Source organism: Pyrus communis, chromosome 9, assembly GCF_041283825.1.
Source record: "Pyrus communis isolate YQ-2024b chromosome 9, ASM4128382v1, whole genome shotgun sequence".
NCBI classification, from domain to species: domain Eukaryota; kingdom Viridiplantae; phylum Streptophyta; class Magnoliopsida; order Rosales; family Rosaceae; genus Pyrus; species Pyrus communis.
Genome location: NC_142573.1, coordinates 5,374,008 through 5,393,432, shown reverse-complemented (window position 1 = coordinate 5,393,432; position 19,425 = coordinate 5,374,008). Strand labels below are relative to the sequence as shown.

At 35.0% G+C, this 19,425-nt stretch overlaps 5 protein-coding genes and 1 pseudogene across 5 annotated transcripts; all 6 read left to right on the top strand.

Annotated features, from left to right (window-relative positions):
* The first annotated feature begins 1,652 nt into the window (after window positions 1–1,652).
* On the top strand, window positions 1,653–2,184 carry LOC148694101 (uncharacterized). The gene has a single exon (XM_088700367.1). It carries the CDS (start codon window positions 1,682–1,684, stop codon window positions 1,949–1,951), a length of 270 nt encoding a protein of 89 aa, XP_088556493.1. The 5' UTR covers window positions 1,653–1,681; the 3' UTR covers window positions 1,952–2,184.
* A 2,983-nt stretch (window positions 2,185–5,167) lies between these two features.
* On the top strand, window positions 5,168–5,498 carry LOC148694100 (uncharacterized; annotated as a pseudogene).
* A 913-nt stretch (window positions 5,499–6,411) lies between these two features.
* On the top strand, window positions 6,412–6,903 carry LOC137738672 (uncharacterized). The gene has a single exon (XM_068478146.2). The coding sequence runs from the start codon at window positions 6,427–6,429 to the stop codon at window positions 6,769–6,771; it is 345 nt and encodes a 114-aa protein (XP_068334247.2). The 5' UTR covers window positions 6,412–6,426; the 3' UTR covers window positions 6,772–6,903.
* A 4,533-nt stretch (window positions 6,904–11,436) lies between these two features.
* On the top strand, window positions 11,437–12,191 carry LOC148694099 (uncharacterized). Its single transcript, XM_088699573.1, has one exon. It carries the CDS (start codon window positions 11,516–11,518, stop codon window positions 11,786–11,788), a length of 273 nt encoding a protein of 90 aa, XP_088555699.1. The 5' UTR covers window positions 11,437–11,515; the 3' UTR covers window positions 11,789–12,191.
* A 1,446-nt stretch (window positions 12,192–13,637) lies between these two features.
* Window positions 13,638–14,255, top strand: LOC137738715 (uncharacterized). Its single transcript, XM_068478187.2, has one exon. The coding sequence runs from the start codon at window positions 13,785–13,787 to the stop codon at window positions 14,061–14,063; it is 279 nt and encodes a 92-aa protein (XP_068334288.1). The 5' UTR covers window positions 13,638–13,784; the 3' UTR covers window positions 14,064–14,255.
* A 2,851-nt stretch (window positions 14,256–17,106) lies between these two features.
* On the top strand, window positions 17,107–17,695 carry LOC148694098 (uncharacterized). Its single transcript, XM_088699607.1, has one exon. The coding sequence runs from the start codon at window positions 17,183–17,185 to the stop codon at window positions 17,453–17,455; it is 273 nt and encodes a 90-aa protein (XP_088555733.1). The 5' UTR covers window positions 17,107–17,182; the 3' UTR covers window positions 17,456–17,695.
* The last annotated feature ends 1,730 nt before the right edge of the window (window positions 17,696–19,425 follow it).

Genomic DNA, 19,425 nt, shown 5'->3' with positions numbered 1-19,425 from the left:
CTCATGGAAGACTAAGAAGCAAACCACAGTATCTCGTTCTAGCACTGAAGCCGAGTACCGGTCTATGGCTACTACTTGCTGTGAGATAACATGGCTACGGAATATTCTCAACGATTTGCAAGTGAATCATCATCAACCGGTCGCCTTGTTTTGTGATAATCAGGCAGCTATACGTATTGCCTCAAATCCCGTCTTTCATGAACGAACAAAGCACATAGAGATTGATTGTCATCTAGTGCGAGAGAAGATTCAAAAAGGAATGATACGCACGTCATACGTACGGACGGGTGATCAGCTAGCTGACATATTCACCAAACCATTGAGCTCGACACAATTTGAAATCTTACTCAACAAGTTGGGTGTCATTAACATACACTCCAACTTGAGGGGGAGTGTTAAGAAAGGAATCTTAGATTGATTTGTCAAATAATATAGATTGATATTTACTTACCTATTAGGTTATCAGTTAGCTTTATTTGTAGGGAATAGAATAGGAAACAAGTCATGTTAGACTTTATATAAAGCTGTAAATCCCGTTGATGTTAATATACAGAAATTCATTCCTATACTTTATGCTTCTTATGAAATAGTCCTACTATTACTAAATCTCATAAGTGATTTTTGTTGAATTTTTAACCTGAAAAAAAAAAAAAATCAACTGAAATATTAGTAGTTGCACAATAGATTCCGATAGTTGGAATAAATTATTTGGCGATCTAAAACATCTTTGGAATGTTCTGCATGAAGTTTAAGACTTACAGTGTAAAAAATTCCACAAAAATATGGCCATAATTGTCCGATGTGATGATAGATGAGTATAAATTCGTCAAAAATGGGATTGTCAAGTAGCAATTGATGCTTTAATTAATTCATTTTTATGCTAAATTATGTAAGGTTTGATGTTGATTTATTCTAAGAACAAATTAGTGAAGTCATCACCCGCAAATTGACTAGCCACGTATAGTATTAAAACCATAATTTGAGAAGGACAAAAAGGATCAAGTTGGTATGAAGCATGACACAGACTCGATAAGATGAAAATGGATCCGGTACACAACGTATAGTAGCACGAAATGGGTCGTATTCGTACGTATCAGGCACACCATGCGTGAATGATGGAGATAAGAACATAACCAACAGAAGATACAGCAGGGATGAAAGGGTGCATGGTGGCATGCATGAAACATGCACAAATTGAGACAGATAAGCTGAATATTGGGATCCTCCTTCCATTACAATTTTCATCAAATTTTGCAAAAACAAGATGCAAGGCCTCTGGTTTCTTCACTGAAAACCACTGCACAATTTGTCAATTCATATATAAAAACTTAAAAGGACAAATGCATGGCTTCCTGAATTATACATGTTAAATGTCCTGGTGGGTTCAAAGAAACCCAATAGGTTTAAATAGAATTACTCTACTCTAATTAATACTGAGGTTTTTTGTGGTAAAACCCGACACCTGACAGATTAGGCAGGTAGTAAAGGTGAGGACAATATCGGTGTCATTAAAGTGGGACGGGCCCGGCGATCCAACAATACAAGCCCACAGCAACTTTGTATTTTTTCCTTTTTGAATCCATCTGGTTTTAGCCTCATCTTTCTCTCCTATATATATTCACACCCAAAAAACTAAAACTAAAACTAGAGAAGCAGATTGTTCCGTTGATCATATTTCAAGATGTGTGGAACAAGAGAAGCGTGGATAGTAGCAGTTAGCGTTGGAGCTGTTGAGGCTTTGAAAGATCAAGGTTTCGGCAGATGGATTTACACCATGAGATCTGTTCACCAGCATGCCAAGAGCAAAGTGAGATCTTTCCTGCCAGCCAAGGAACTATCGCCTTCGTCTTCTGCTATGGTTTTGAACAAAATGAATTCCGAAAAGAAGAACCAAGCAGCTGAGGATTCCCTAAGAAAAGTCATGTACCTGAGCTGCTGGGGACCTTATTGACACAAACTGGAGCTCATGGTGAAGTCCTCAAATCTTAAAGTTGAGGATGTACCCACTTAGATTCATTAGAAATTGAATTGAAGCTGCATACTTGCACGCATGATTCGAATTAATGTATATTTCCCAAAAAAGTAAAAAATATCACAGATGATGAGAGAGCTTTGATTCTCTCTGATTTTTATTATTGAGCATTAGCATTGCTAGTTTTACTCTCATTAACTCGACTGAATGGCTTGTATATTGGGTGTTATTGAGCGCCACTTTTACTAATAGTACGAAATTATTCATGCATGGCATGTGAACCATGCATTTCCATCTTAAAAAAATAGAATAACTTTTGGAACTTGCTCTTATATGGTCAAGGGTGTGTCAAGCATGTTTTAGCTTATAAGATATAAAATTGGGTTTGCATCTGATCTATACTATTATTAAGAGAAGAGCCCTTGTCAACTTTTTTTTTTTTTTTCCTACTTTTTCCAATTTTGCCCCTCATTTTTGAATACGCAATATTGACATGAGGAGGGCAAAATAGTAATTTTATACATTTTGACAAAATGACAACCATATCCCTATTTTTCCTATTTTACCCTCACTTTTGATACACAATTTTTACATAAGGAGAACAAAACAGTAAATATGTGTAATATTAAAAAAAAAAATGCACTTATTAAGAGAAATTGTTTACACATACAAAGTGTGTGCTCTCTCTGCTAGTAAAGTTATAAGGGTAACTCCAATTGAACGAGCTTTGTCTGTTGAGATTCTAATCTAGTATAATTTTCCGTTCCTTGATTGCGGATTAAAGCATTAGGGTTGTTCGACCATGAACGGGCTAATTTGGAAGTGATCTAAGTAGAATTATTAGAGAGACGAGCTAAAAGTCCACTCCAACAACACTGATATCGTCCCAAATTTGATGATTATCATCTGCATAATCTGTTAGGTGTGAACTTTTATCACAAAAGACAGAAGTATTAGTTGGAGTGGAGTTGAGATATTTAAACTTTTTTTTTCCTCAAAGATACGTTCGATATTGGATATTTCAACATGCCTCTCGCGTGGGACCCAATTAGTGGGTCACAAGTGGAAGATCCACACATTGACAATCATGTGGAGAGCCAAGGGGACTCACCCATCACGTGGTAGTACGAGCCTACTTCCTGACTATGAAACCAAGTAGAATTATTTGAGAGACGGGCCAAAGGTTCACTCTAACAATGTTGATATTATCCTAAACTTTGTAACTACCACAAGCACAATTCATCAAGTATAGAATTTTATCATAAAATGTTTCGGCATTAGTTGAAGCGAAATTTCGATATTTAAACTCTTCTTTTCTCAGAGATATGATCAATATGAAATATTTCAACAATCTACACGTTCAAGAGTATTCACCCTTGAATATGCTGACTTGTAAGTGAACTACCTCGGATGGAAGTGCATACGGGGTGTTTGGCCACGAACTGGAAGTGCGTTCAGGCTTACGACCTCAACGAGAAATGTTTGACCTTGAATGGTCCAACTTGGAAGTGCACCCCCTCGACTTGAACGAGGGATGACAAATCTAAGTCCAAACACAATTACACTGGAAAGTTGCTTATATATCTAGATCACTAAATTTGTACCATGTGTTTGGTGTAAAAGTTCGCCACCCACGAAGGAATATGAGAACATAGGGCTGAAAAATTTTCCCAAAAATCCCAAATCAAATAAAAAAAATTCCGATCCTATACCGAAAATTTCCAACCCAATAATACCAAATTTTTTTGGATCCATATCGAACCGATTCCGAACTTTTTGGTGCGAAAATCGGAATTACATATTCAATGGTTCGGAAATCCCAAACTAAACCAAAAATATATATGTATATTTATTTTGGTTGTATGCATGTTGAATGTTGAATTTAAGTAATTTGAGAGTAGACTATATTAGAAATAAAAGTATGAAAATAAGTAGTTTGGAACTTTGGAACGTTAATTTGACTTGGTAAGAACGTTTTGGTATTTCAATCGGTAAGAAATTTCAAAGTAATTGGTAAAACACCTAAATTTCAATTAATATGAAATTGAGTAACAAAATTTTAAACCAAAAGCTCAAATCTTAAGCCACAATCCAAAAATCTCAAATTTATGCTCAAAAACCCAGAACCCAAAATACAATTCCGATCCATTCTGAAATGATGAAAATTTTTCGAGAATCTCAAAAATTAGGAATACCAAAATTTTGATTCGAGATTAGTCTTCAAATTTCCATCTTAAAATTTTTTAATTTGAAATTCAGAATCCTATTTTCAGTTTAAGATCTCGTACCAAACCACTCATACGGAAATATAAAAGACAGTCTCATAGAGATGATAAACCAAATCTTGGATGTACTTAGTGGAAAGTAAGGATCCCTTGCCGTACTTGGTGACTCAACTTCCTCCTTCTTAGATAGTGTGAGAATCACACGAAGAAAAATTCTGACAAATGTTAAGAACATCGTCAGCATTCGACGCGTGATAACCAAATGAACCCAACACGTGTGACAACAAAGAGATCCACGCAATCGCATCAGCAATTGGTAGCAGCCCACGTATCAACAAGAGAACTACTGGCATCACTCTTCAAACTTCGTGCCAAAATAATTGTTTTTTCTCACAATCCTCACCAGGCAAGTAAACAATGGTTTTCACTTTCTTTTTTGCCAAACAATGTTGGCTTAAATGGATAATTTAATAGAAAAAACCACGTGCCCATATGGCGGCAAAATGTTGTGCTTATCCGGATCCTACTGTATAATTTTGACAAGTTTTAATGAAACATTTTTAGTATGGTTTATTTTTAACGAAAAATTATATTTTTATATTAAAAAATTAATCTTGATACTATTCATTTTATCTTTTTCGTTAAAACTCAAAATTTTCAAGTCATTTTCATTAGTTTTTTTTGTAATTTTTAGAAAAATTAACAAAAAATCTTTAAAAACTTTAGTTTTAATGAAAATGACGAAATAAAGATGTAAGTAAATAGTACTAGGAATGATTTTTCAATATAAAAATATTCTTAACTTTAAAAGTGAATAGTTCTGAGAATGTTTCATTAAGATTCTTATTAATTTTTTCATCATTTCAACCCCCCCATTTTAAAGATTTAACTCGTGATATCTTCATCAACACTCAAGCATTCACATTCACAGCTGGGGAGTTTCAAATAATCAAGGGGAAATTTAAAAATCATGAGTTCAATAAGAAGCAAAGTTATAGTGGCTGCAAGTGTGGGAGTTGTGGAGGCATTGAAAGACCAAGAAATATGTGCAGATGGGACTTTGCTTTGAGATCCATGCACCAACAAGCCAAGAACCAAATTGGGTTATTTTCTCAGGCTAACAGCAAGCTCTCTTCTCCTACTTCGTCAGCTCTGAGCAGATCAGTGAGAGACGAAAAGGTGAAGAAATCAGAGGAGTCTTTGAGGACAGCCATGTACTTAAGCTGCTGGGGTCCCAACTAATTTAAGTGACCAAAAAAACGAAAGCAAATATTATTGCTTGCAGGTTTTTGTACAATTAAGCGGTTTGCTGATGGCACAACCCAACCGTGAAGGAACTTTTGAGTTTTCATTGGTGATCGTTTGGGGTTGTAAAATTGGGGCCAAATTCATGATGTTTGCTCAGGGCAAATTGATGTAAATTTTTTGCTCTAATTATCAATTTACCATATGAATTTATTTATATATTTATATTGCTGTCTTGATCTACTCATTGGTGCTCTTTTATTTTAGGATGTTACTTTTAGGGCTTTTTAGGCTATTAATAACATTACACGTTAGAATGTTTGGACTTTCATTCTAAAGTTGATTGACATAGTATTTCAGTTTACTTAAAAGCTCATATACAAGTCCTCGTTTCATTAATGTTGAATTCATTTTTAATACATATTTCATGTGTAACAAATTTTTAAGTTTAATATGTGAACAACCCAATTGCAGAGATGTTGTGCGTGTGCCTATTGGACTATATGTGACAACTTGCTTTAAAACTACAAAAAAAATTAGGATGCCACTATAAGTCCATGCAAAAACCCTCTGCCTAACAATATAATACTCATTCTCAGCATAAACATTATATTATAACCACAAAGTACATAATTAAAAATGAATTAGAGCTTGATAAAGAAAAAAAAAAAGGATGAAATTGTTAGTTCATTATCAGTCTTGAGCAGAATTACAAAATACGAGTTAGCTTGTCAAACAAAGTGACAATTTTCACTTATACAATTCCTCCCATACTTGAGGCTTAAATGGATTTTATAACCAAAACCGTGTGCTCGTTTGTAGTCTGGTGGGCAGTGAGTTACTTCTTCCCACCCAGCCCAATTTTGTCTCCATCAATGAGTGTGACAGAAGTTCACAAATACCATTGGCTTCACACTCTCTGAACGCCCCTGGTTTTGGTGACAAGGCCCACCTTTTGTAATCCCCCTATATAAAGAGCACTTGATGCTCATCTTCTTCATCGAACTCTTAAAACTTTCACAGTCACTACTACAGAAGTTCAGAAGATTAAAGAGAGAAGAAATCATGAGTTCAAGCAAGGCTATAGTGGCAGCAAGTGTTGGAGTTGTGGAGGCACTCAAGGACCAAGGGATTTGCAGATGGAACTCGACTTTGAGATATGTAGGCCAACAGGCCAAGGGCCAAGTGAGGTCATTTTCTCAGGCCAACAACAAGCTCTCTTCTCCTTCTGCTTCAGCTCTGAATAAAGTGAGAGATGAGAAGCTCAAGAAGTCAGAGGAGTCCTTGAGGACAGTTATGTTTTTGAGCTGCTGGGGTCCCAACAACTAATTCAATGATTCATTCGCAAAAACAAGAGCTAAGATTAGGGTTGTAAATTAGGGCTAATTGTCATGTTGGCTTGGGGCCAATTGATGTAAATTTTGAACAATTACCATATAAAACAGAAATTGTTGCTCAGAATTTCTTCCTTGATCATTTTTCTTTATAATTATTAGCCAGTAGTTACTTTGTCCTGAGGAGACGATTTATCATCCCATAATAGCGTTAAGTTTTGCTAGCATTCAAGAAAAAAATTTGTTCGAAGTTTATAAGCCTGTGCAAGCACGCTATTTATGGGTAAGATGAGGAAGAATGTAAGGACTCTGGAAATCAGACACTTTTCCATGGAGCGACAGAAATACTACAGTTCACTCCTCCTTTTCCTTTGAATCTCGTGAACATAGTTTAGTGTTTAAGCCTGCTCAGATGGTTAAATATATTGAAGACTATTAGTTAAAGAGTATTTAGGTACGAGGCTTGTAGCTGAAGTGACTGGACTGACTGGACTTGCTTGAGAGTAATTTTGGTAAGGCTAGAATCATTTCAGGGTAAAATCACTTGAAAATCAAACGGTGAATCACTTGAAAGTTCATCAGAAAGTGAATAATAACCTTTATTGAGGAGAAGCATTACATAAGAAAAACCACAGGAGAAATTTCTGGATCAGGAAAGAGAGGCCAAACATGCTAAAAGAAATGGGGAAGGATTCTCTTCTCTTTTTTATTTTTCTCCTCTATCTCCTCCTATTTGAACGATTATGGTTAAACTAAATTAATATTTTATATTAATTTATTATAAAAAGAATAAAATAAAATAAAAAATGTGAGATGAGAGAATGAAAAAAATGATGAAAAAGAATCCTAATCCAAAAGAAATATTTCGATTACGAACTCATAAAAAAGACTACACCACCCGGATAGTACAAATCCAGACGGAGAAATACTATAACTGCATCACAAGGAAAAGACTACATAATCATTGGCATTAAAAAAAAAAAAAAAAAAAAAAAAAATCTCAGCAGGCCCTTTTATGTGCAGGGTCATTTTAAGTATAACACATGAATAACATATATTAGTTGGCATGTAGGCACGCAGACCTTTGTTAAAAGAGTTGATGTTTTACCATAAAATCAATTAGTAAATGAAGAATAACTCAACTTATATATCCATACAAAGTCTCTCATTCTATCAATGTGAGATTTATTCTCAAATGCCTCCTTATGTGTGAGAAATTTTCAAGCCTAACATGAGGACAACACAAACAGAGTGATGTGTGGTGCGAAACTTATGTGACACACAAATTAAACCCTATTTGTGACAATTGTAGTAATGATGTAAGTAGGGATCGTTCTAACCGGGGATTAGCTAGGGGTGCTAAACACTTTAAACTGACTCAAATAAATAAAACTAACCTTTAAAACACTTAACTTACTTAAAGAAAACTCAAAAGAAGTTCACAAGACTCCAAATACTTAAAAACACAAAATAAGATAGATTGTAATGACTAAGACTTAACAAAATATGGGGGGATTGTGTTTGGATGAAATTAAATTAAATGGACAGATTATAAAGAAAATAGATTGTAATTAAGGGCAAAATGTAAGTATGAATGTGATGAAAATATGGATGGAATGCTAGCTAGAAGGTTCTTCTCCACACATGTTACACTTGCATACAAGATTGATTTTTAGTTGGTCTTTCGATAAATTATGAAACTCAACACCCCGGGTTAATTAGGTCCGCTTAAATTAACCGTCAAGTTCTCCTTAAGTTAATGAATTGGATGGGTTTGCGCAACGCAATTCACAACATTCTCCAAAAGTCCTTTACGTGAAAAGCACAATAAAGATACAATCAAAGATTATTAAGCATCATGAAAACTATAAGTGTTGACGAGGCCTTCGTTACTATGATGAGCATGAAACTAGTGCCAAGAATTCATTTGACGCGATTGTTTATAAGCAACCTCCACTACTTGTGAATATAAGTTCATAACTATTAGGTGAAATTCACTTATATTCTAGCGTCATATTCATGCATGAAAATTAAGCGTGCACTCTCAATAAACATACATAAATAAGTTATCAATCAAACAGTTAAACAAATTGAATCCACAACTTATGAAATTCCAACCAAAGGTAATCAATTCATATTGCAAGCATAAACATGGTTTCGAATCACCCCCTAGCTAAAGGGGGTTTAGTTCCTCATACGTACAAGACAAAGAGAATTGAAATTAAACATTGAAATCAAAGGAAAAGAAACACCTAAACATTCCAACAACTCAAACTTGAATTGTATGAACGTTTAGGCCCTCTTCTCTTCCTCTTTGTTGCGGCACAAGGTCTAAGGATAGGTTTTGGAGTGGTATTTGTATGGAGGAATGGTTGTGTGATGGTGTGAAGTGTGTATGAATTTCTGGAATGGTGGAGGAAGGCACGGCACAAAGGGATTTTGTGATGGTGTGTTGTGTGATTGAATTTCTGTGGTGAATGGGAAATGTGTGTATGAATGCATTGCATGGTTTTATAGGGAGAGAATGGATGGGAGAGCATGTGAATGGCAGCTAGGAGGGAATGATTAAAGAGGGAATGCATGTGGAATGACAACTAGGTTGGTTGGTGGAAAGCTGGAAATGCAAAGGGGAATGCTGGAAATGGGATGGGAGGCCACGGCAATGGGTTGTTTTGTGTGATTGTGGCTGAATTATTTGTTGGGAAAGCATGTGAGTGAATGATTAAAGATGCATGTGGATTAAAGAGGGAATATGGAAGAGAATGTGCTGCAATGATGAAGAGTGAAAGCTGGAAATGCAAGGGGAATGCACGGCAATGGTGGGGAATGAATGTGTGGCTGAATGGTTGAATGAAAAGTGTATGGAATGTGGCTGCCATCATGAAGAGTGATTAATTAATGTATGTAGGGTGCAGCTAGGTTGGAAATGCATGTGGAATGGCTGGAATGAAGGAGGTTTGCACGGCAAAGAGTGGAGAATGAATGTGTGGCTGAATGGTTGAATGAAAAGTGTATGGAATGTGGCTGGAATTAGGGAGGTTTGCACGGCAAAGAGTGGATTGAATATGGCTTGGGTGATTAATCCATGGGAGAGACAGCTAGGGGGGGAATATATGCATGATGGTGCATGAATTATATAATGAAAAGTGAATGATTAATGCTCTAGTGTTAGGACAAAGGTGCGGCTGAAATGGTGGAAGGTGTGTGGCTACTTCAAGTAGGAATCCTTGTGACATCAACTCTTCAATTTCGTCCATTCCTTTTGCTCCAAGCATATGCTATCCATTCCAAGCCCAATTTTGCTCCAAAATGCTCCAAAATGCACCTTTTTGCTTCCTTAGCCATATGAACCTAGAAACACACGAAAATGGCATAAAGGACTAAAATAACTAAAGAAACACAACGTAAATGCATGAGAACAAGCCAATTAAGTCGCATAAATATGCTCCTATCAATGTGGAGCATGTGGGACAACCTCTTTGATAAGACGAAAAAAGTTGAGGTTCCATTATAAAACTAATTGGCAATATAGTGAGCAGCCTAGTTTCTTATAAGCATGTGCAAGGTTTGTCATTTCACCGATGTGACTCTTTTACCTTTACATCCTCACATACCTTCTCATTTGTGGTGAATTTTCAAATCAAACACATGGACAATATGAATTGAGTGACGCAAAACACGTGTTTGTTTTGAAAATTTGCCACATGTGAGGGGCCGTGTGAGGATGTGAAAGTAAAAGAGTTCCACATTGGTGAAAAAAAAAAAAAAAAAAAAAACCTTGCAAGGAATTATAAGAGATTGGTTTACTTTCCATATTACCAATTAATTTTATGGTGGAATCTCAATTTTCTTCATGATATCAAAGCATATTGAACTATAGACAAAACCCAACAATTACAAGTATTCCACGTCCTCCAATTTATTTTATTCACGTATTTAGCAAGAAAATTCACTACTCACAAAGTAATTTTTTGAACAAAAATTAATATTGCTACAGCGGATTTGTCACTCTCAAAGTAATTGGATATAGTTGTTTAGCTGAATACATTTCCTTATCACCACGTAAAGGACCCTTTCCTCCTATACTTGAGGCTTAGATGGATTTTATAAGGAAATCCGTGTGCTCCTTTGTCCTTTGTGGACTTGGATCCAGCTTAAGAAGAGGATCCTTCTGACTAATGATTTTAGACCGTTGAATTTTTATCAAACGGTTACAAATAAAAGATTTTTTTTAAGTTATAATAATTATTACTGTTGGATGAAAATCCAACGTCTAAGATCCTTGGTTAGAATGATCCTTTCCTTAAGCTCAAGAGAGGATCCAAGTCCCTCCTTTGTATAGTTGGTGGCAATGAGTGTGACGGATATACCATTGGCCTTACACTCTCTAAACCGTACGAGGATCCTCTTCAGATCATTTTTATGAGAATCTTGAGGATCCTTAAATCGTATCCGTTCATCATATATTATGCGATCAATTTTTATTAAGTACTGTTTATATTTAAATTTAAATAAAAATATTTAAAATGATTTTTGACCGCATACTGTATGTTGAACAGACACGATTTAAGAATTTTTAAAAACCTTGTTCCTCTTAACCGCCTCTAGTAATTGGTGGAAAGGGCCCAGCATTTCTAGTTCCTATATAAAGAGCACTCCATTCTTATCTCCTTCATCAAACATTAAACATTCACAATCACTACCAAAAGAACTCAGAATATCAAGGGAGAGAAGAAATCATGAGTTCATCAAGTTCAAGCAACGCTATAGTGGCAGCAAGTATTGGATTTGTGGAGGCACTCAAGGACCAAGGGATTTGCAGATGGAACTCTGCTTTGAGAAATGCAGGCCAAAAAGCCAAGAGCCAAGTGAGGTCGTTTTCTCAGGCCGACAGCAAGCTCTCTTCTCCTTCTTCTTCAGCTCTGAGTAAAGTGAGAGATGAGAAGATGAAGAAATCAGAGGAGTCTTTGAGGACAGTCATGTACCTGAGCTACTGGGGTCCCAACAACTAATTCATTTATTCATTCACAAAAACAAGAGCTAATTAAGAGAGATGAGAAGATGAAGAAATCAGAGGAGTCTTTGAGGACAGACATGTACCTGAGCTACTGGGGTCCCAACAACTAATTCATTTATTCATTCACAAAAACAAGAGCTAATTAAGATTGCATGTGTAAGCGGTCGCTGATGGAACACCCCATGAAGGGCTTCTTGAGTTATTAGCACAGGCAATCGTTTGAGATCGTAAGATGCAGGCACTTGCTGTCTGCTCGGTCGAGCCAAATGGATGTAAATTTTGTTATGTTATGACAAATGCAATATAAATTAAACATATATATGTATATTTCTGAGAATTGTTGCCTTGAGCTATTGAGTTGAATTATGAATTTCTTATGGAATTTGAAGTTTAATTAACTATTGCTCCCACAAAAATTGTGCTACGAAGGATTGACAAAAGCGCCTATTATTCTCTCACTTTCCTTGAAATGTAGGCGAACATACTTAGGTGATTTCAGTTTGAGACAAAACTCTATGTATCTAACCTGTTAACTCTATTATTTGGATATTTTAATTTTTCAAGTTTTGTATTATTTATCTGAAAGAGTTAATTGATTCAAAGAATCAGAAACATCCAGCTACGCCAAAAGATAAAGGAGCAAAAACATCCCATTAGACCAAAGGAATAGAAATAGAAACATTCAAGTCTGAAACTAGGATAGATGAGATCCCATTCAATCCACCAAACCGACTGATCCTATCTGATTCAATCCGATTGTAAATGGTTTTGAAGATTTAAAGTATTACGAGTAATGCTACACTTATCAATATATGTGGATCATATATTTATTAAAGACGATACAAATAATGGTATAAAATATGTAGTAAGAGAGTTATATCTCTATTAAAGACGATAAAAATAATGATATAAAATATATGGTAAGAGTAATATTTTTGTTACTTGGATCCCTAAATATCAAAACCAATATGATTGAATCGGCTGACGACCTACGTGATTGGATTGAATTTGATGACTTTATTAGTGAGAATCCAGTCCAATCCAATAGTTTGTTTCATCCTCTTATCCATTGTAGGCGTTTGGTATGACTCTCAAATCTCAGTTCTTTCTATGAATCATTCATTTAAAATATAGGAAAATTGTTAGGATATAAATTTCATATTGAAAAAAAATAATTTACATGTACTTATAAAAAGTTGAATTATTTTTTATATTGTCAAATGGGTAATGTTAGATAAATTAAAATTTTAAACTAAATTTACAAACTAAGTGGTGTACTACCAATAAGAAATAAGCATGGTAGTCAACAGTTAAGGAATAATTCAATCATTAACGATCACATCATTAGTTTACAAAATTTAGTCTCTCTAGTTGGTCAAATTAGTTTTATAATAGAAACTTCAACTTCCTTTGAAAATGAGATCTCTAATTTTTAAAAGGGTATTGCATCCACACACCAATTTTTACTTCTTACACCTCTCTCAATTTCCAGTCGTCAGATCAAATGAATTGAAGAAGTTCAATAATCAAAACTTAATAAGAGTGAGTAAAAAGTAAAAATAAATGTGTTAATAATATTTTTCTTCAAAAAAAGGTTTGAGTCACTGTTTTAGCCTCATAAATTAAAACAAGTGGTGTCTCCTCTCCTCGAATGCTTGAGGCTTAAATGGATTTTGTAAAGGAAAACCGTGTGCTTTTGCTTGGTCTACCCAACCTAATTTTGTCGCCTCTATCAATGAGTGTGACCAGCTTGTAAAAACCATTGGCTTAATTCCCATGGTTTTTCCCCTCTGCCCCATTTTATTTTATGGGCTTCCACTTTCCTCCTACATTCATGAACTTAGTTGAACTGCACTCCCATCATATAAAAAGCAACACCCACTCACCAGTTTCTTCATCAAATCAAATTTCAAACGCATCAACCAAACATCAGTTTTATTTTCTTCCAATTTTCCATCAAGGTTATTGTGTTAAAAATATATACAGACAGTATGACTAGTTCATCAGTTGCAGCAAGGAGAGGTTGGGTAGTGGCAGCAAGTGTTGGAGTTGTGGAGGCCTTGAAAGACCAAGGGATCTGCAGGTGGAATTACACCATGAGATTACTGCAGCAGCATGCCAAGAACCAACTTGGGTCGTTTTCTCAGGCCAACAAGTTCTCTTCCTCATCTTCTGCTTTGGTCTCAAGTTTTAGACAAGATGAGAAGGTAAAGCAGTCTGAGGAATCTCTGAGGACAGTCATGTACCTCAGCTGCTGGGGTCCCAATTGATCATTCATTCAGCCACTCTTTCCATTTTTAGTTAGGCAAGAACTCGCAGGCCATTTGATCGAACAACTTGTAGACTGTAGCCTGAAGGAATTGTAACTTTTCACAACGAAATGTTAAATCTAGATCTTTGAGATCTCTGTAATTAATGTATTTACAAATTAATATATGAGAACTAATTTATCATGCGATCAACATTAACTTAGCCCTTTTTCTCTCTTTGGATTATTTATTTTCCCTTCCCTTCCAAATTCATTGGTGAACCAAAGTATTTTAATCGACATAGCAGTCAACAAGTCCCCGTCCACCAAATTAGCCATAGATTCAATTAGTTTCTTCTCTTAAATGAGGATATAACTTCTGTGTTGATTTATTACCATCTAAATTACTCACCTTGTCAAACGTGGAAATTGTCCATTCTTCTCTTGTGCATGCACTTAAAGATTCAAGTAGCTAGAATTTGTTAAATAACTAGCATGTATCGATATGTTAGGTCTTGAATTGTGGGGGCAGCAGTTGGAGTTGTGGAAGCCCTGAAAGACCAAGGGGTATGCAGGTGGAACGACCCCATAACACTGATGCACCAACATGCCAAGAACCATCTGACCAGGTTGTTTTCTCAGGCCAAGGAGCTGTATCCTTCTCCTTTTGCTGCTTCTAGGGTTTAAAGCACAATCATGAGAGAAGAGAAAGCAAAGCCGTCAGAAGAGTCTATGAGGAAGGTTATGTAATCTTAATTCTTGGGTTCCCAACTGAGACCCAATTAAACTCGGCTTAAGGTCATTGTAATTCGTACATACTTTGGAAACATTTTATGTTGGCACATTAATCTTTATTATCAATTAATTAAGACATGGAGGAGAACTTCGTTACAGAATACTAAAGGTCGGAGATTCATCCCCAAAATATAATTTTTGGAAGAAATATTTTTGTTCATGTACCCATTACTTATTGGATGAGTTTAATCTATCTACTACATAAATCATAAAATTTAAACTTAAGTAACAATAATTAAGTTAGTGAGCAAAAATGCACTATTAATTTTCTGAATCGTACCTCACCTCGCTTGTGCTAGAAAATGATTATATCTTACCCTAAGATTATTTTCAGGTTTGTGCAAATTGTAGAGTAGAGCTGTAGAGGGCAGTCAATTTTTAGCCTCTTACAAATATTGTTACCATAGAATTATTAGGGATGAAAGATGAAAATTTATGCAAATACTGCAATTACGATCCCATAAAAAAGACTACACCACCTGGAGGGTACAAATCCAGACGGAGAAATACTATTAACGGCATCATCAGGAAAAGACTACATCACCTTTTGATGATCATGTAATCGTTGGTTAAAAAAAAAAAAAAAAAAAAAAAAAAAAAAAAAATCTCAGCATGCCCCTATGTGCGGGGTCATTTTAAGTATAACACGTGGATAACATATATTAGTTCACATGTAGGCACGTAAACCTTTGTGAAGAGAGTTGAGGTTCTACTATAAAATCAATTAATAAATGAAGAATAATCTAATTTACTTATAAACTCATACAAAGTCTCTCCTCCCACCATTGTGAGATTCATTCTCAAATGCCTCCTCAAATGTGGGAAATTTTCAAACATAACATGAGGACAACACAAACAAGATGATGTGGAGCATGTTCGACAACCTACTCTGATAGGATGAAAAAAGTTAAGGTTTCACCGTAAAACTAATTGGTAATACAGTGAGCAACCTAGTTTCTTATAAGCCTGTGCAAGGTTTATTATTTCATCAATGTATGACTCTTTTACCTTCACATCCTCACATTCCCTCCCATTTGTGGTGAATTTTCAAACCAAACATGTGAAAGTAAAAGAGTAGAGCTTTAAAACATGTGTTTGCTTTAAAAATTTGCCACATGTGATTGGGTCGTGTGAGGATGTGAAAGCAAAAGAGTTCCATATTAGTGAAAGAAAAAAATCTTGTAAGAAATTATAAGAGATTGACTTACTTCCCGTATTGCCAATTGATTTTATGGTGGAACCTCACTTTTCTTCATGATATCAAAACATATTGAACTACAAACGAAGTCCAACAACTACAAGTGTTCCATGTCTCCCGATTTATTTTAAGAAAAACTAACGAAAAGTCCAAAAAACTTTAGTTTTGATGAAAAATGACAAATAAAGGTGTAGTAAATAGTACCAAGAAAAGGTAAAAATGTGGTTTTTCGTTAAAAATGAACAATACTGGGAGTGTCTCGTTAAAATTTCTTTTATTTTATCCACATATTTAGCTAGAAAATTCACTACTCTCAAAGTAATTTTTTGAACAAAAATTAGCCCTAGTTTGGTATTGATGTGTCTTGAAAAAAAAAAACTATTTTTGTTGTGTTGTGAGAATAAGCTCATTTTTGCTGCTTCACGTTTTTAGTTTTTTTTTCACCCAAAACTGTTAAATAAGCTGTTTTTAAGTGTTTACCAAACATTATTTTTAGCTCAGCTTCTTTTTTATACCCACTTTTTATAAAAGCACCTTAATACCAAACCAGTACTTAATATATTGCTACATCGGATTTGTCACTTTCAGAGTAATTGGATATAATTGTTTAGCTGAATAGATTTCCTTGTCACCACGTAGAAGGCCCTTTACTACCATACTTGAGGCTTAGATGGATTTTATAAGGAAAACCGTGGGCTCCTTTGTATAGTTGGTGGCAATGAGTGTGACGGAAACCCCGAAAAATAAATGAAGGTAAATTGTCTGCACTTCTATTTTCATACTCTACTTATGCCCTTCTGTGATATGTGGTCATGGTTAAGTCATATTAATATTTTATATTAATTTTTTATAAAAATAATAAAATTAAAAGTAATAGAAATATAAAATATTAACGTGGTTTAACCGTAACCACACAAACAAAAAAACATTAAAAAAGTATGGAAATAGAAGGATAAAGAATCCACCTCCAATATAAATATACCATTGGCCTCGCACTCTCTAAACCGCCTCTAGTAATTGGTGGAAAGGGCCCATCATTTCTAGTTCCTATATAAAGACCACTTCGTTCTTCTCTCCTTCATCAAACATTTTAACATTCACAATCACTCGCAAAAGAATTCAGAATATCAAGGGAGAGGAAAGAAAGCATGAGTTCATCAAGTGCAAGCAACGCTATAGTGGCAGCAAGTGTTGGAGTTGTGGAGGCACTCAAGGACCAAGGGATTTGCAGATGGAACTCTGCCTTGAGATATGCAGGCCAACAAGCCAAGAGTCAAGTGAGGTCATTTTCTCAGGCCAACAGCAAGCTCTCTTCTCCTTCTTCCTCAGCTCTGAGTAAAGTGAGAGATCAGAAGATGAAGAAATCAGAGGAGTCTTTGAGGACAGTCATGTACCTGAGCTGTTGGGGTCCCAACAACTAATTCATTTATTCATTCACAAAAACAAGAGCTAATTAAGATTCATGTTTTTGTGTGAGCGGTCGCTGATGGAACACCCAATGAAGGGCTTCTTGAGTTATTAGCACAGACAATCGTTTGAGACCGTAAGATGCAGGCACTTGATGTCTGCTCGGTCGTGGCAAATTGATGTAAATTTTGTTATGACAATTGCAATATGAATTACCACATATATATGTATATTTCTGAGAATTCTTGCCTTGAGATATTGAGTTCAATTAGGAATTTCTTATGGAATTTGAAGTTTAATTAACTATTGGTCTCACAAAAATTGTGCTACGATGGATTGACAAAAGCGCCTATTATACTCACTTTCCTTGAAATGTAGTTGATTTCAGTTTGAGACAAAACTCTATGTATCTAACCTGTTAACTCTATTATTTGGATACTTTAATTTTTCGAGTTCTGTATACTTATTTATCTGAAAGAGTTAATTGATTCAAAGAATCAGAAACATCCAACTATGCCAAAAGATAAAGGAGCAAAAACATCCATTAGACCAAAGGAAAAGAAATAGAAACATTCAAGTCTGAAACTAGGATAGATGAGATCCCATTCAATCCACCAAACCGACTGATCCAATCTGATTCAATCCGATTTTAAATGGTTTTGAAAATTTTAAACTATTACTTGGTGAGTAATGATACACTTAACATACATGTTGGTCTTATCTCTATTAGAGGCGATTTGAATAATAGTATAAAATATGTGACAAAAGAATCATATTTCTATTAGAGGCGATATAAATAATGTCATAAAATATGTGATGAGAGTAATATTTTTGTTATTTGGATCCCTAAATGCTAGGTATCTAAACCAATATGATTGAGTTGGATGACGACCAACATGATTGGATTGGATTTGGTGACTATTAGTGAGAATCCAGTCCAATCCAATAGTTTGTTTGATGCTTTTATCCATTGTCGGCATTTGGTATGACTCTCAAATCTCAATATTTTCTATGAATCATTCTTTTAAAATATAGGAAAATTGTTAGGAGTATGAATTTTATATTGGAAAAAAATAAAATAAATAACATGTACTTATAAAGATTGGAATTATTTTTTATATTATCAAAATGGATAATGTTAGAGATATTAAAATTTTAAATTAAATTTGCAAACTAAATTATGTGTTACCAATAAGTAATGTACCGTAGTCAACACTTGAGTAATAATTCAATTATCAACGACCATATCATTTTGTTTACGAAATTTAGTTTAGAAGTTTAGTCTCTCTAACATTATCCTTGTCAAATTAGTTTAATAATAGAAACTTCAACTTCCTTTGAAAATGAGATCTCTAATTTTAAAAAGGGTATTGCATTTACACATCCATTTTTACTTCTCACACATCTTTCAATTTTCGATTGTCGAATCGGATGAATTAAAAAATATCAATAATCAAAACTTAATAAGAGTGTGAAAGATAAAAATAGGTGACTGAATAACATTTAAAAAAAAAAAAAAAAAAGTTTGAGTCACTGTTTTAGTTCCATAAATTAAAGCAAGTGAGATCTCCTCTCCTCCAATACTTGAGGCTTAAATGGATTTTAGAAAGGAAAACCGTGTGCTTTTGCTTGGTCCTATCCGGAATTGGATCCTCTCCGAGGCAAATCATTGGGATCCTTCTGACTCAATAACATGAGCTGTTGGATTTTGATCCAATGGCTATAAATAAGGGATCCCTCTAAAGTTATAATAATTATAGCCGTTGGATCAAAATTCAACCGCTCATGTTAGTGGGTCAGGAGGATCCCGAAGCCTTGCCTCGGAGAGGATCCAATTCTGTCCTACCCAACCTAATCCTGTCTCCTCTATCAGTGAGTGTGACCAGCTAGTAAAAACCATTGGCTTAATTCCCATGGTTTTCCCCTTTCCCACATTTTATGGGCTTCCACTTTCCTCCTACATTCATGAACTTTAGTTGAACCG

Excerpts from the sequence above, each read along its gene's own strand:
- LOC137738715 (XM_068478187.2), top strand. The coding sequence starts at position 13,785 with ATGACTAGTTCATCAGTTGCAGCAAGGAGAGGTTGGGTAGTGGCAGCA.
- LOC148694098 (XM_088699607.1), top strand. The coding sequence starts at position 17,183 with ATGAGTTCATCAAGTGCAAGCAACGCTATAGTGGCAGCAAGTGTTGGA.
- LOC148694101 (XM_088700367.1), top strand. The coding sequence starts at position 1,682 with ATGTGTGGAACAAGAGAAGCGTGGATAGTAGCAGTTAGCGTTGGAGCT.
- LOC137738672 (XM_068478146.2), top strand. The coding sequence starts at position 6,427 with ATGCTCATCTTCTTCATCGAACTCTTAAAACTTTCACAGTCACTACTA.
- LOC148694099 (XM_088699573.1), top strand. The coding sequence starts at position 11,516 with ATGAGTTCATCAAGTTCAAGCAACGCTATAGTGGCAGCAAGTATTGGA.